Below are 13,772 nucleotides of genomic sequence, written 5' to 3' on the forward strand. Positions count from 1 at the left end.
ACATTAATAACAATAAGGAATGTTTCTTTTGACTAGTAATGTATATAATGTTTTTATGAAGCTGTCAATTATGAAATGAAGCTGAAATAGCACATAAAAAAATTTAAAGAAATAAAATAAAATAAAATAATAAATTAAAACAAAATGTTGCAAAAAAATTAAAATAAAAAAATTAAATTCAACACACATACGAATCAACAATGGCACATAAAACAAAATAAATAATTAAAAAAATAAAATAAAATAAAAATAAATAAATAAATCATAAAACAAAATAAATGAATAAATAAATAAATAAATAAATAAATATTAATAAAAATAAAACAAATCTAAAAACAGCCACACAGGAATCTTTCAACATAACCATTTTTAGCTAAATGAAAACAAAAACAAACAAACAAACAAAACAATGCTGAAATCACATAAAACAAAATAAATATTAAGTAAAATAAAATAAAATTAAAAAATCATATATAAATAAAATAAATCTAAAAAAAGCCACCCAGGAATCAACAAGCAGCCTGTGTCTGCCTCTATCAACATGACCCTTTTTAGCAAAATGAAAAAAAAAAAAAAAAAAAAAAAATTAAATAAGGCTGAAATGGCACATAAAACAAAACAACCAAAAAACAAAATAAAATAAATCTGAAAACAGGAATTAACAAGCAGCCTGTGTCTGTCAGCATCTTTCAACATGACCGTAAGAACCTTTTTAGCAAAATGGAAAAAACAAACAAACAAACAAACACATAAAACAAATAAAACAAACAGACAACATTTTTTTTTTAAATAAATAAATTCAAATCTAAAATCAAATCAAATCAAATCTAAAAACAACCACACAGGAATCAACAAGCAGCCTGTGTCTGTCTATCTATCAACACAATCCTTTTTAGCAAAATGAGCAGTCCGTTATTAAGCCACAGAGTGTTTGTACACACATTAGCGGGTGAGTGTGGTTTTTAGGTGGAGCGAGTCTTAAACGCAGGCCACAATGAGAGGGCGGCCCGCGGGGGGTCAGGGCCCCTGGAGGCCGAGGGAAAGACTGAGAGAAGGGACCTCATTACAGGTCTGCCGGGGCCCCTCCACTATTGAGTGTGAGCAGCTTACGCTGGGATGATCTGTTTCACACACACTCGCGGAGTCCATCACACACACACACACACACACACACACACACACACACACACACACACACACACACACACACACACACACACACACACACACACACAGGAGGAGGGGGCAGCTTAGAGCGCCGGGGCAGGATTTAGAGATCTCAGGAGACCTCGCTGAAAAAGGAAAGCGAGGGAATAGAGAGAGAAAGCTGGAAAGAAGCGATTGGCGGGGCTACAGAGGAACAGAGGGCTTAAAGCATGGCAGGGCTCTCCGTCAGACGACATTACCATTCCAAAACCACCAACATCTGCTCTATCACAGACACTGAGCGCGAGAGAGATGGGGGTGGAGGTCAGCGCTCCGCTCGCTGGTTTAGCACCGCTCGACTACATACACGATACGCTTCGTTTTACCAACGAACAGACAGGTCTATGCCTACAAACACAGCAAAACAAGTCTGTCACACACCAATCAACCTGATCAAACAATCTGTTACACACACAAAGATCAACACTGAGAACCACATCTGGAAGTGCAAACTGACTCCAGAAAAGTCTGCAGATTCTGGATCTGAACACAAGGCAAGACACGGACTGTGTTGAGGAATGGGACTGTGTTTCTGTTAAAGTCCTGTAGGCTAGTGTTTCTCAATCAGGAGGACGGGGCCCACTAGAGGGCCTCAGCAAACGTCCAATGGCACCACAGGATAATTGTTTAATGGAGTCTTATGATTAGAGGTCGACCGATATTGGATTTTACCGATACCGATAACTAGGCTGGACACCGATTAATTGACCGATAGTTTTTAAAATGGCTACTGAATGGAAAATATTTAGTGCTCTACTATTTAAATAAAAATTTACCTACTGAACCATATTTTGTAAATGAATAAAAATTAATATTAATTATATATATTGAACATTACAGTTATTTCATAGTTCATTATTGTTAAAGTGCCCCTATTATGCCATTTTAAAGGTAGTTAATATTGTTGTAATAGTCTCTTAAAACAGGTTTACATGTATGCAAGTTCAAAAAACACTTTAGTTTTCTCCAAAATTAGATTTATTTTTACCCCGTTTCTAAATGATTCGTAAACGACTCGTGTGAAGCAGTTCGAAGAATCAGTCTCTCTAAACCCCTCCTTTCAGTGAGCCCTCACTGCTGTGATTGGTCAGATGGTGCAGTCCTTTTGGATTGGTCTACCGCTACAGCGCAAAACGAAACGCCCATTGGCATAACTGAATGACAGCTGCGGAGACCACCTGTTAATGCATAGAAAAGATAGCCTCGATTTTACCCTATCAATTCGAGCCGGAGTCTGACGATGAAACGGTTGAAGTGGCACATAGATAAGAAACTGTTTTGCAAGCACGACTGGAGCAGGACGATTCTCAGTGGGTGTAATATGTTAACTGTGGAAAGTGCTTGCAATTTGCTTTTGTAAGCGAACCGGACACATCTCTACGTTGTGAACTTCAACACTGTACAATCCATAACACTGCGTTAAGCCATCGTTTATCATTATCATTACTTAAACTAATAAGGCAGACAGACAGTCAAGCTGCATCAATCACAAGACTTTTTAGACTACATTGCACTCACAGCTGAACAACAGAACTACAGAAACGCAAGTTAGCCGGTTACCAAGACATGTATGTGCGGGGTTACACACCATAACGTACACAAAGACGTATTTTGAACGATCGCTAGAAAATACAATTATTAATCATACTTACAGGTAGAAGTTCAGAGGAGCAAGCCGGTCCAAATAAACTGGGCACTGATCCATTTTTTAAAACCAAGCGTTTGGTGAATCTCGCGTTGTAACGTTACTCCCCAAGATTGGAAAAGCAGTCATCAGTAAAATGACGCGAACACAAGATTGGCATTGGACTGCTGAGGTGTTGAAAAAATTAATGTTAACCACTCATTCTTGATAGTTCCATCTTTCGGAAGGGCATGTAAAACAAATTCACTCTCACAGGCTGTCACAGCGCAGGGCGTCTTCTTGACATGATGTAATCCACGTGAAAATGGTAGGCCTACTGTTTGTGGGCGGGCAAGTTGTTCGCGAAATTGAACGTGTGCGGACATTACGCAAATGTGTAGCTCGTGACGTGTGGCCGTAACAGAAAAAAGATTCGAATTGCTGACGACTCGTTTAGGCGAATGTGAGCCGACTCTTTTTTTTGTTAGACAAAAACTTTATTTATAGTGCACTGTCGGTGTCACAACTTTGCAGATAGTTTATGTTCACATACAGCTACATGACACACTACATGAAATATCATATTTGAAAAGGCATAATAGGGGCACTTTAACAAAGCAACTTTTTTTTAAAGGGGTCATCGGATGCCCATTTTCCACAAGTTCATATGAATCTTTAGGGTCTTAATGAAAAGTCTCTAATATACTTTGGTTAAAAATTCTCAATAGTAGTGTAAAAAAAACACCCTTTGTGTAATACCTTGTCAAAATTTCAGCTTATTTTAAGACATGGCCCCTTTAAATGCCACCGAGCTCTGCTCGCCCCGCCCCTCTATGGGATTATGTTTACTTTAGCCGCATTTAGCCACGTTTATCGGCGAAACTTGCCAACAAGCACATTATTAAGGAAGGCCATTTTCAAAGATGCATAAAAAACCCTTCTACTCACTTCTGCTGTGGGTGAAGCTGCATCACGAATGATTCACACGAACATAGACGCATATGTAGATCGGGATCAGCGCTTTCCTTTTAAAAACAAAAGTAACGTTAAACCTCTGCATCTTCAGCGGCTCAGATGTCGGTAGTAAATGACAACTGCTATGTTCATTACACAATGTCACACAATGGCGATCAGAGTCGGACTGTTTCAGCTCAGTGAGGGCGGGGCTAAGGTAAGGCGCTCATGTCAATCAAATGTGTTTCGTCACAACAACAAAAAGCTGAGAATGAGCTAATTTTAAAAAGGGATATTACTTTTAAAGATTAAAAAAAAAACACTGGGTGTATTTTTATCATTGTAGGGTGGTTGTGCACACAAACTGCCAACACACATTAATGTTCAAACTACATATAAAAGTTAGTTTTGCACCCGATGACCCCTTTAAGAAATTAACACTTTAACAAGGAACAATACTTCTATTCTACAGCTTTTATCAGTCTTAATGTTACAGATGGACTCATATTATGAAGTATTACCATTACATCAATGGTTAAGCTAAAGAACTTTAAATCCATCTTTAAATATCTACACAAAGGCTACAGTATTGAAATTACAAACATGGATATTGTCTACTTTCGCAATTTAACTGCTTCTATTCTAGAACATTTGTGACTATCTAATCAAACTATTTTAGTCACACACCTGGCAAAAGTACAGCTCTACTTCTAGAAGAACTCGTAGCTATCTGGTATCACACAGGCGGGACGCGTCACGTTCAATTCAAGCGGTGATCTACAAGAGTTTATTTGATCACCAAATGGTCAAAAGAATACTGCTGTCGTTTCTTCACTAATGCAGCATCTAGTCAACCAATTAATCACTTCATAATGATATGAAAACATGCACTACAGTAAACTGTGTGCACACTGCTTCGGACCCAACCCAGAAAAACTATCGGCATGGATTTTTGCAGATAACCGATAGTTCCACCAATCAACTATCGGCGCTGATTAATCGGAAAAAAACGATACATCGGTCAATCTCTACGATGTTGCTAAAAAGAGCATTAATTTGTGTATTTGGTGTAATGCAATATGTTTATGCGGTTTGACGTTCAAAAACATTATTTTCCACATACTCTACATTATTGTTGCTCCTCTCTGCCCTGCCTTTCTGAAATGCTTCGATTTTTACAAAACTTATCATTGATGGAAACTGAGGTGTTCTCAGATTGGCCAGCTATCTGGTGCATTGTGATTGGCTGAATACCTTAAGCGTGTGATGGAAACGTTACACCCCTTATTTTTATGTTTTGATGCCGTTTCTCAGCGCGACGAGACAGAAACAATAAAACCCATTATAAACGAGACATTTTTTTGCATCCACTGGGGACATAATTACTGATTATGACTCATACTGTCTTTTTACGAAATGTGTTGTGCCATGTAAACATTACACCATGTCTGCATTTGCGATCGTAGAACGAGAAACAACAAGCACTACTATACACTGCTCAAAATAGTCAGTACTGAATTCTTTAAATATGAAAAAAAATACTTACAGGCCGTCAGTCAGAAATGCAGACTGTCCTTTCAACATTGAAACACTTTTTGGCATTAAAGGGATAGTTCACCCAAAAATGTAAATTTGATGTTTATCTGTTTACCCCCAGGGCATCCAAGTTGTAGGTGACTTTGTTTCCTCAGTAGAACACAAACAAAGATTAACTCGTTGCATTCAGTCATATAATGGCAGTCAATGGTTACCAAATCTTTAAGGGTTAAAAAAAACATACACAGAAAAAAAAAAAAAATTAAACCCTGCGGCTTGTGACGATACATTGAGGTCTTGAGACAAATAACGATCGGTCTGTGCAAAACAGAAGAACTTTCGCAGCAGAAGAACTAGCCGCGTGTGAAATTTCCAACATGATTAGGTAATCCTCAGACGGGATTGTGTAGAGCCCTTTAAAGATGCATTGAAACTGCAATTTGGACCTTCAATCTGTTGAGCACCATTGAAATCCACTATATGGAGAAAAATCTTGGAATGTTTTTCTGAATAAATTTCTTTACGACTGAAGAAAGAAAGACATGAACATCTTGGATGAGTAAAGACATGACATAGGGGTGAGTAAATTATCAGGATTTATTTTATTCTGGAAGTGAACTCCTCTTTTTATATTGATATTAACTTTTAAAACAATTCAACCGAGAAAAAAAAAGGAAAAAACTTTTTTGAAGAACATCATACAGTCTTTAAAACTTTTGGAGTCACAAAAGAAATTGTGGTTAACTAATTTACCTACATCTACACACATTTCTGTTATAAAATGTAGTATTAAAATTATTAAAATGAATACAAGTAATGCTATAAATAAAACAATCTAGCTCAACTAAAATGATAAAAAAAAAAATGAAATCATATTTTTTCCCACCCTACTCTGTTTACTGAAGCATATACAGTTCTTGAAACTTCTGGAAACACAAAATGAAGAGTAATTAATTAATTAACCAACCTGTGTCATTAATAACGATAATACTAACAGAGCTTTAACTGTGCATATATATCCAGGTGACAATACAAAGTATTAAAAATCAAGAATATATAAAAACTATTTTGCGTACCGTATGTAAACATGCATTATGCAAAATAGCGTATTAAAATAAATAACTAAATTTTTATGATCACTCTAGTTTTGTTAGAATTATCATCATTTTGCAGATTATGTAACTTAGAATCTGCACAATGTTAATAATTAATTAGTAACTTTTGACTGTAAATGTATACTACAGAACATTAAGATCTTGAGAGCAGAACATTTCAGCACTGATGCAAATGTCAAACAGTAACAAACCTTCAGGTTTGCTGTGTGCAGGAACATTCCTAAAAACACTTTTCAATAACACTGTTATTTAATAATGTTGAATGAGTAAAGCATTTAACTGAATTTCGTCACTCAATCTGGATTCATATTTGCTGATAAAAAAAAAAAAATCTTGCATCACTGTAAAGGTGTATTTCACTCTTTTTTTATGATGCATGCTTCATGTGTGTTTCTGCTGCTGTCACATGTCCTCTGCTTAGAAATGCTGGACCCTATGTTCTCATGTTTGACTTCAATTTTCCTGGTATTCAGTTTTTGTCATGTGCTTTCTGTCTATTCCTACTGGCAGCAGTGTGTGTGTGTGTGTGTGTGTGTGTGTGTGTGTGTGTGTGTGTGTGTCAGGACTGATGGGTGAGTGGTTGCTAGATGATGTATGGCATGCGGTCCCTTTAATATGTTTCCTGTACGACTGACAGCTGGGTCACAGCACACACACACACACACACACACACACACACACACAGGATCACACTTTAAAAAGTAATAGCAGACTGTCACATCTGCTGCATAATCAAAGCACACAAAGGGAGCATTCAGAGCTCAAAGGATGAAACACAAGTTTGACATGTAGAGAGATCTGCACTGGAAATCACACGTACACACTGCTAAAACAGCTCAGCATTTCTTTGATCATAGTAAGCATATTTAGTTTAGTCATGGCTACTTTATATGCTACTGTGTCTTTAAGACTTCTGTGTGTATGGCTTCTCCACATGCAGTATGTAACCGCACTACTTTATTGTGATTGCATGTGCCTTTCTGCTTATATTCCTCTCACACATGAGCAGATCTGGGGTCAGTTGCAGCAGCAGTGTGACACACTTTAGTCCAGTTAGTCCTAAGTATGCACACAACCACATTTTCAAGCGCTGCACCATTAAATGAAGTTGAAATGTAACCCTGTGTATAAACTAAATATTTACGGAAGCCTCCGACCAGGAAAACTGGATTATATCAATGAGAGCATGTTTTACACATTTCAATGCTTTATGCCACATGTTGAGTCCAAGTGCATTCAAAGGCCCTGCACCTCTGAAGACTACGAGTCATAATATTTTAAAGTGAGATTAAATAATTATAACTAAAATAGTTTTACTACGTAATTCTACAAGTTTTTAAAAACTCAGTGTTCCCACACTTTATATGCAATGAATTTATACTCACAAATTGCAATTTCTCAGCAGTTTTAATTAAATATTTAACTAAAATATGATTGAGTAATATATAATTTAATTTAGAACTTAACATATAGAAATATCCATTATGTCCAACGATTTTATGAATTCCCATGGCTTTTGCAGGTCTAAAAATCCCAGTTCTAAAATTTCCACATTTATTCAGATTTTCCAAGACCAGAACAAATGAAAATAAATAAATAAATAAATAAATATGATGTCAGCTTCTATCTTTACTTTCAGCTTGTGTTAAAGCTGTACATATTTTAAATAATTTTAAGTCATCTTGAGACCCTTTTAGAAGTGTGTTGATGTCCTCCACAGCTTTAGACATACATGATGAACATTTATTCTCATTTATATTTTTTGTTAGCTTTGGAAAATCCTTTAATCCAGTAGTGTTGAGAACAATGTCATCTCCTGTTTCTGAAGAGCTCTGGATTTTTACATCATCTTACAGACATGAAAGTGATATATGGGAATCTAGAGGGCTACAGCATGTTAAAAATATACAAAACCGGAAAACTAGTTTGATTTTAGGGAGACTTAAGCGGTACTTTTATGCATATATGTGCATAGGTGACAACTGCATTATTACAGGACTAGCTGATTTCCGGAGCAAAAATGTACAGATAATGTACTCACCCCCTTGTCATCAAGATATTCATGTCTTTCTTTCTTCAGTTGTAAAGAAATTATGTTTTTGAGTAAAACATTTCAGAATGTTTCTCCATATAGTGGACTTCTATGGTGCCCCCGAGTTTGAACTTCCAAAATGCAGTTTAAACGCAGCTTCAAAGGGCTCTAAACAATCCCAGCCGAGGAAGAAGGGTCTTATCTAGTGAAATGATCAGTCATTTTCTAAAAATAAATAAATAAAAAGTACATACTTTTTAACCTCAAATGCTCATCTTGTCTAGCTCTGCGATGCACATGCATACTCTGTGCAGTCCCGTTCAATACAGTTAACTTTATTGAACCGTAATGCACAGTTCACGCAGAGCTAGACAAGATTAGCATTTGAGGTTAAAAAGTATATCTTTTTTTTTTATTATTCCCTTTGGCTGGGATCATTTATAGCCCTTTGAAGCTGCATTTAAACTGCATTTCGGAAGTTCAAACTCGGGGCACCATAGAAGTCCACTATATGGAGAGAAATCCTGAAATGTTTTCCCCCAAAAAACACCATTTCTTTACGACTGAAGAAGGAAAGACATGAACATCTTGGATGACAACGTTGTTAGTACATTATCTGTGATTTTTTTGTTCTGGAAGTGAACTATTCCTTTAAGGTTCAAGCTATTTTGAATACACTGGCATATTGTTTACTGTACAGTATTGTAGCAAAATGAAAACTTTTTTAGTAAATGAAGTATGTTAAACCCAGCAATCATCATCTAGTTCTCCTGTCTCCATTCACAGCAGTTCAAACTGATGTTCAAAATATGCCTTTTCTGGTTCATTCATCACTTGAGAAATCCATCACAATGTGCTCAGGCTTATACTGCACATCCAGAAAATGAGTGAGCACAGCAAACAGTTGAGTTTAGTCTTAGTTTGAGTGTTGGGTGAAAGGAATGAAAGCAGTCGTACCTGCAGCCTGAAGCACCAGCTGGAGTCGAGCTTTGGCCTGTTCTGCAGGAGTCTAGAACCACAGAGAAGATCATTAGAAAATTGTCTAAACACTGCATTTGGAGGAAACAAGATAATAAAAGACAACTCCAACCTGAATAGTCAAGTGCTAAATAAGGGCTGGGCGATTTTTAAGATTTTGACTGTAATGTCTTGCCATGATTTTGTTTTTGTTATTAAATCAGAGAGTAACTGTGGTTTTGAATTAAACATTACATTTAGACATGCTGACAATACAATGAAAACAGTTAAGAGGAAAAACAATTATCTGAGCGCATGGCATGTGTGGTGTTCTATGAAGAGCGTAGTTTAAAACATATCTCTGTTTCTGTGTTGAAAAACCAGAGACGCAGTGGTGGAACGAGGAAAACACAAGGTTATGAGACGTGAACTGAACTTCTTTTTCTTTTGTTTTTAGAAAGGTGTTTCATGCAAGATGCAAACATGCAAACACGACGGACATAGAAACATAGAAAAACTGCATGTTTGATATTTCATATTTGCTTGATGATGATAGGCTGAAAGCTGCTGGTATCTTTTTCACAAAACTGTATTTAAGTTTATTTATTAGTGTTCTTATTTATTAGCTATTTATTTCTGTAGTTTTTGCACTGAATTACTGAGGCGTGGACGTGTGAAACGCAATTTCGTTTCAGTGCAAATTCAAATGTACATTTTTTTGTATTTACAATTTACAAATTTGAATTTGCCTCGATATTAAAAACTGCATCTCTACATTTTGGCATATTCTCTCATAATTTGTAGTATTTCTGAACATTTAGAAAACGTTTAAGACAAGTTTGTGCAATATTTGCTTTCATGCATCTTTTCTGCAAAGGTATTTAGCAATGCTCTTAAAAATAAAGGTTTCCAAAAAGGGTGAACAATTTCTGGTTCCTTAAAGAAATGTTTAGTGAAGTCTTAACATGTTAGTCATCTAACTTGTTTTCCTAAAGACTGGTTATATATTCTTAAAGTCAGTTACAAAAAGATAGATTGGCCCAAGACAATGCATGTGAATAGGGTAAAAAAAATAACTAATAGTTATCACCTTACTTACCCAGTTAATTGATTACATTGATAATTGGGGGGAAAAAAAGCATTACAAATTTTCTAAAATGTTAGGTTTGAATATGCAAATGAGGCATTATTTAATTAAATATGTGCAAATTTGCATAGATTTCTAGTATATGACTGAATGAAGTCAGTTTCAAAATTCTTGTTAATTTTTTTTTGACATATTAGAGTCAAATGTTTTTACAGACGGGATTTTGAATATCTTATTTTGTCACTCCATAATTCAGAAAAAACTTAGAACAGACAGAAAACAATTATTTTTTTTTACCATTCTGAGGAATAAAATGTATAAAATCAAGCAAATTATATATGAACAAATCCCTCTGGAAAAACCTTATAGACAGGAATAAAAATGTAAAGTGTGGTGTGTGTAAGAGCTGCTGAAGTGGAGATTTATGGCTCAGTGTAGGAGAAAAAACTCATTTTGAGAAAACAGCCTTTAAAAATATGTATTGTAATTGAAATCTATCGACACAAATAGATAAAGTGCTATAAAAGAAACACTTAACAGTATCTTTTGGGTGTTTTCCTTCCACTAGTCTGAAAAAAAATTTATGAAACACCAAAAAAAAAAACACAGTGTTTTTGCCTGCAGTGTCTCCCCTTAAGACAGAAAAGTGCCCCCAGATCTCTTTTTTTTGTTGTTATTTTTTAACAATCTTTAGACAATTTTTCAAGAACATTTTGTGCATCTTGTGCAAGTTTCCATGGATGGTAAAGGTTCTTCGTGCCAATGAAGAACCTTCATTTTGAAAGTGAATTTGTTGTCCATTTACATGTTGATCACTTCATGAAAAGTTTTCTTAAAGGTTTTAACACAAAGAACGTTACTTGAATCATGTGATAGTCATGTTTTAAAGTCAACTAGTTCAAACGTTAAAAAAAAAAAAAAAATCTAAATCATTATCTTGAATCGTCAAACATTCTGAAAAAATAAATAAATGAATGGCCCCAGCCTACAGTACATAAACACATTTAACAGCACAGCTTCAGTGGCAGGCTTAAAAGTAATAATTTTCTTGAGGAAATCACATCTTCAGTCATGTACAAATGACGATAAATCCCAGCAGATCACGAGGGCGTGTGTATGCGTGTGTGTGTGTGTGTGCGCGTGTGTGCGTGTGTGTAAACACGCGCACGAGGTCTAAACGTGTCGAAATTTTCAGTGCGGTGGCTCTGGAAGAGGCTGGGATATAATTCCAATATCTCCACTATTAGATTCCAGCCTCTTAATTGTCAAGAAAGAAGAATGATGAGGGAGGGAAGTTATAAAGGGCTATAGATTGCTCTGTAACGCGGGAGAGCCTGGTGTGTGTTGGTGTTATGAAGGTGTGTAGGATTACAGAGAAATTAAATGCTAATAGGATGAAATTTAAATGTGGATCCTGCAAGGCTCACCGTAGCTCTTCGGAGAACGTGGGTGTCGCTGACAGCGCTAACGCACATTATTCAGCATAAATTTGATTTATCAAACTGTAAAGGTGTCACTTTCTAAAAATGTCATTTGGGGTGATGACAGGGAAATATAATGACCCGCTTTAATGTAAGACTGTCACTCCGCCGTGTCTTAGATGACAAACACGTCAAGCTCCTCTCGGAAATCTGCTCGTTTTTTGACACCTCGCCTTCGATAACTTCCGCAAAAACACGGGCCGCTCTTCTCTGGTCTTTCTGAGCACGCTCCTCTTACTTTTTCTCTCTTTTTTTCTTTCTCCCCTCCTTTATATTGTTATCAGAAGCATATCAGACTGTTTCGGGGCATCAATCAAGCAGACAGAAATAAAGGAAGGATTATTGAATGTTCAGATAAACCCCCTCTCCTCCCATTCAAAGCCGTCTTCTATTCTCTCTCCCATTACAATAACATCCAGTCATGCCGCAATAACGAGGCGGAAGAACAGACGGATCACACGACTTAAATGGAGGGATAATAGCTGGCAGGGCAATCATCTTAGTTACAGTTTATTATGAAATTTCTACCATTGCATTTGCATTTGTTTGAAGTGACCCTGAGGCAAGTGTCCGGAGATATTACACCAGCGAGTGTTTAGACAAGAAGGAAAAAAGGGAAAGGAAAAAAAAAAAACGAGCATCAATATGAAGAAAAATATAATTAGTTTCAAAGGATGACAAATGGGTGGCGGATTAATAATTAGATAAGTTTGTCAAATTATGAGACAGGCCTCATTCTGGCAAACACTGAGCAATAAGAGAGAGAGCGCTGATAAAATTTGACACAGATATAATACAAATAAGCTACAAAATACTGGTTGACACCCACATCCATGCTAGATTCAGATATTAGCCAATCTAGTCATAACCCACAACGTGGGAGTCCTAACTAACAGCACTGACCAGTTCATGACGGAAGTGGAAGCTCAGAATTCTACTGCAGGTGAATAGGGTAAAAACAATTACTAATAGTTATCACCTCACTTACCCAGTTGATTGATTACATTGATAATTGCAAACATTTTTTTTGTATTATAAGTTTTCTAAAATGCTACTTAAATATGCAAATGAGGCATTATTTAATGAAATATGTGCTCATTTGCATACATTTCTAGTACAGAAATTTAAACTGGATGAAGTCCGTTTCAAAATTCTTGTTTAATTTTTTTGACTTTTTTGTCAAATGTTTTTACAGAGGGGATTTGGGTGTCTCATTTTTTCACTCTATAATTCAGAAAAAACAGGCAGGAAACAATGTTTTTTTTTTTTTTTTTTACAATTTTTGTGGGAATAAAATGTATAAAATCAAGCAAATCATATATGAACAAATCCCTCTGTAAAAATATTGAAAGGGATAAAATGTAAAGTTTGATTTATTTGAGATTTATGGCTCATTTTACAAACTCATTTTGAGATTAAACGGCCTTTACAAATATGCATAATTGAAATCTATTGACACAAATAGATAAAGTGCTACAAATTAAACACTTAACAGTGTCTTTTGTTTTTGTTTTTTTCCACTAGTCTGAAAAAACACTTTATAAAACACCAAAAAGCCCAAAATCTCAAAATTGACAGGTGCATGAAAAAACAGTGATTTTGCCTGCAGTGTCTCCCCTTAAGACCAATCTGTTGGAAATAGTTAGAAATTGCATAAGATAAACAGATACAAGTGGTATAATGCTCCAGGTCTGCTTAAAAAAAAGGTTCAAGCTTATGGAAAAGCATCTTCAATGATAGTTCAAAACTAAGTGGGTGTTCACACTACATAATTTTCAAC

At 35.9% G+C, this 13,772-nt stretch overlaps 1 protein-coding gene across 2 annotated transcripts in view; it reads right to left on the bottom strand.

Moving 5' to 3' along the window:
• The window catches only part of rsrc1 (arginine/serine-rich coiled-coil 1), a 209,244-nt gene that overhangs the window by 85,598 nt on the left and 109,874 nt on the right, over nucleotides 1-13,772 (bottom strand). For both annotated transcript variants that reach the window (XM_073818386.1, XM_073818385.1), the window contains exon 6: nucleotides 9,425-9,476. In XM_073818386.1, coding sequence (XP_073674487.1) covers nucleotides 9,425-9,476 — 52 coding nt within the window. The remainder of the gene's footprint in view (nucleotides 1-9,424; nucleotides 9,477-13,772) is intronic.

The sequence above is a fragment of the Garra rufa genome, chromosome 14, assembly GCF_049309525.1.
Source record: "Garra rufa chromosome 14, GarRuf1.0, whole genome shotgun sequence".
NCBI lineage: Eukaryota > Metazoa > Chordata > Actinopteri > Cypriniformes > Cyprinidae > Garra > Garra rufa.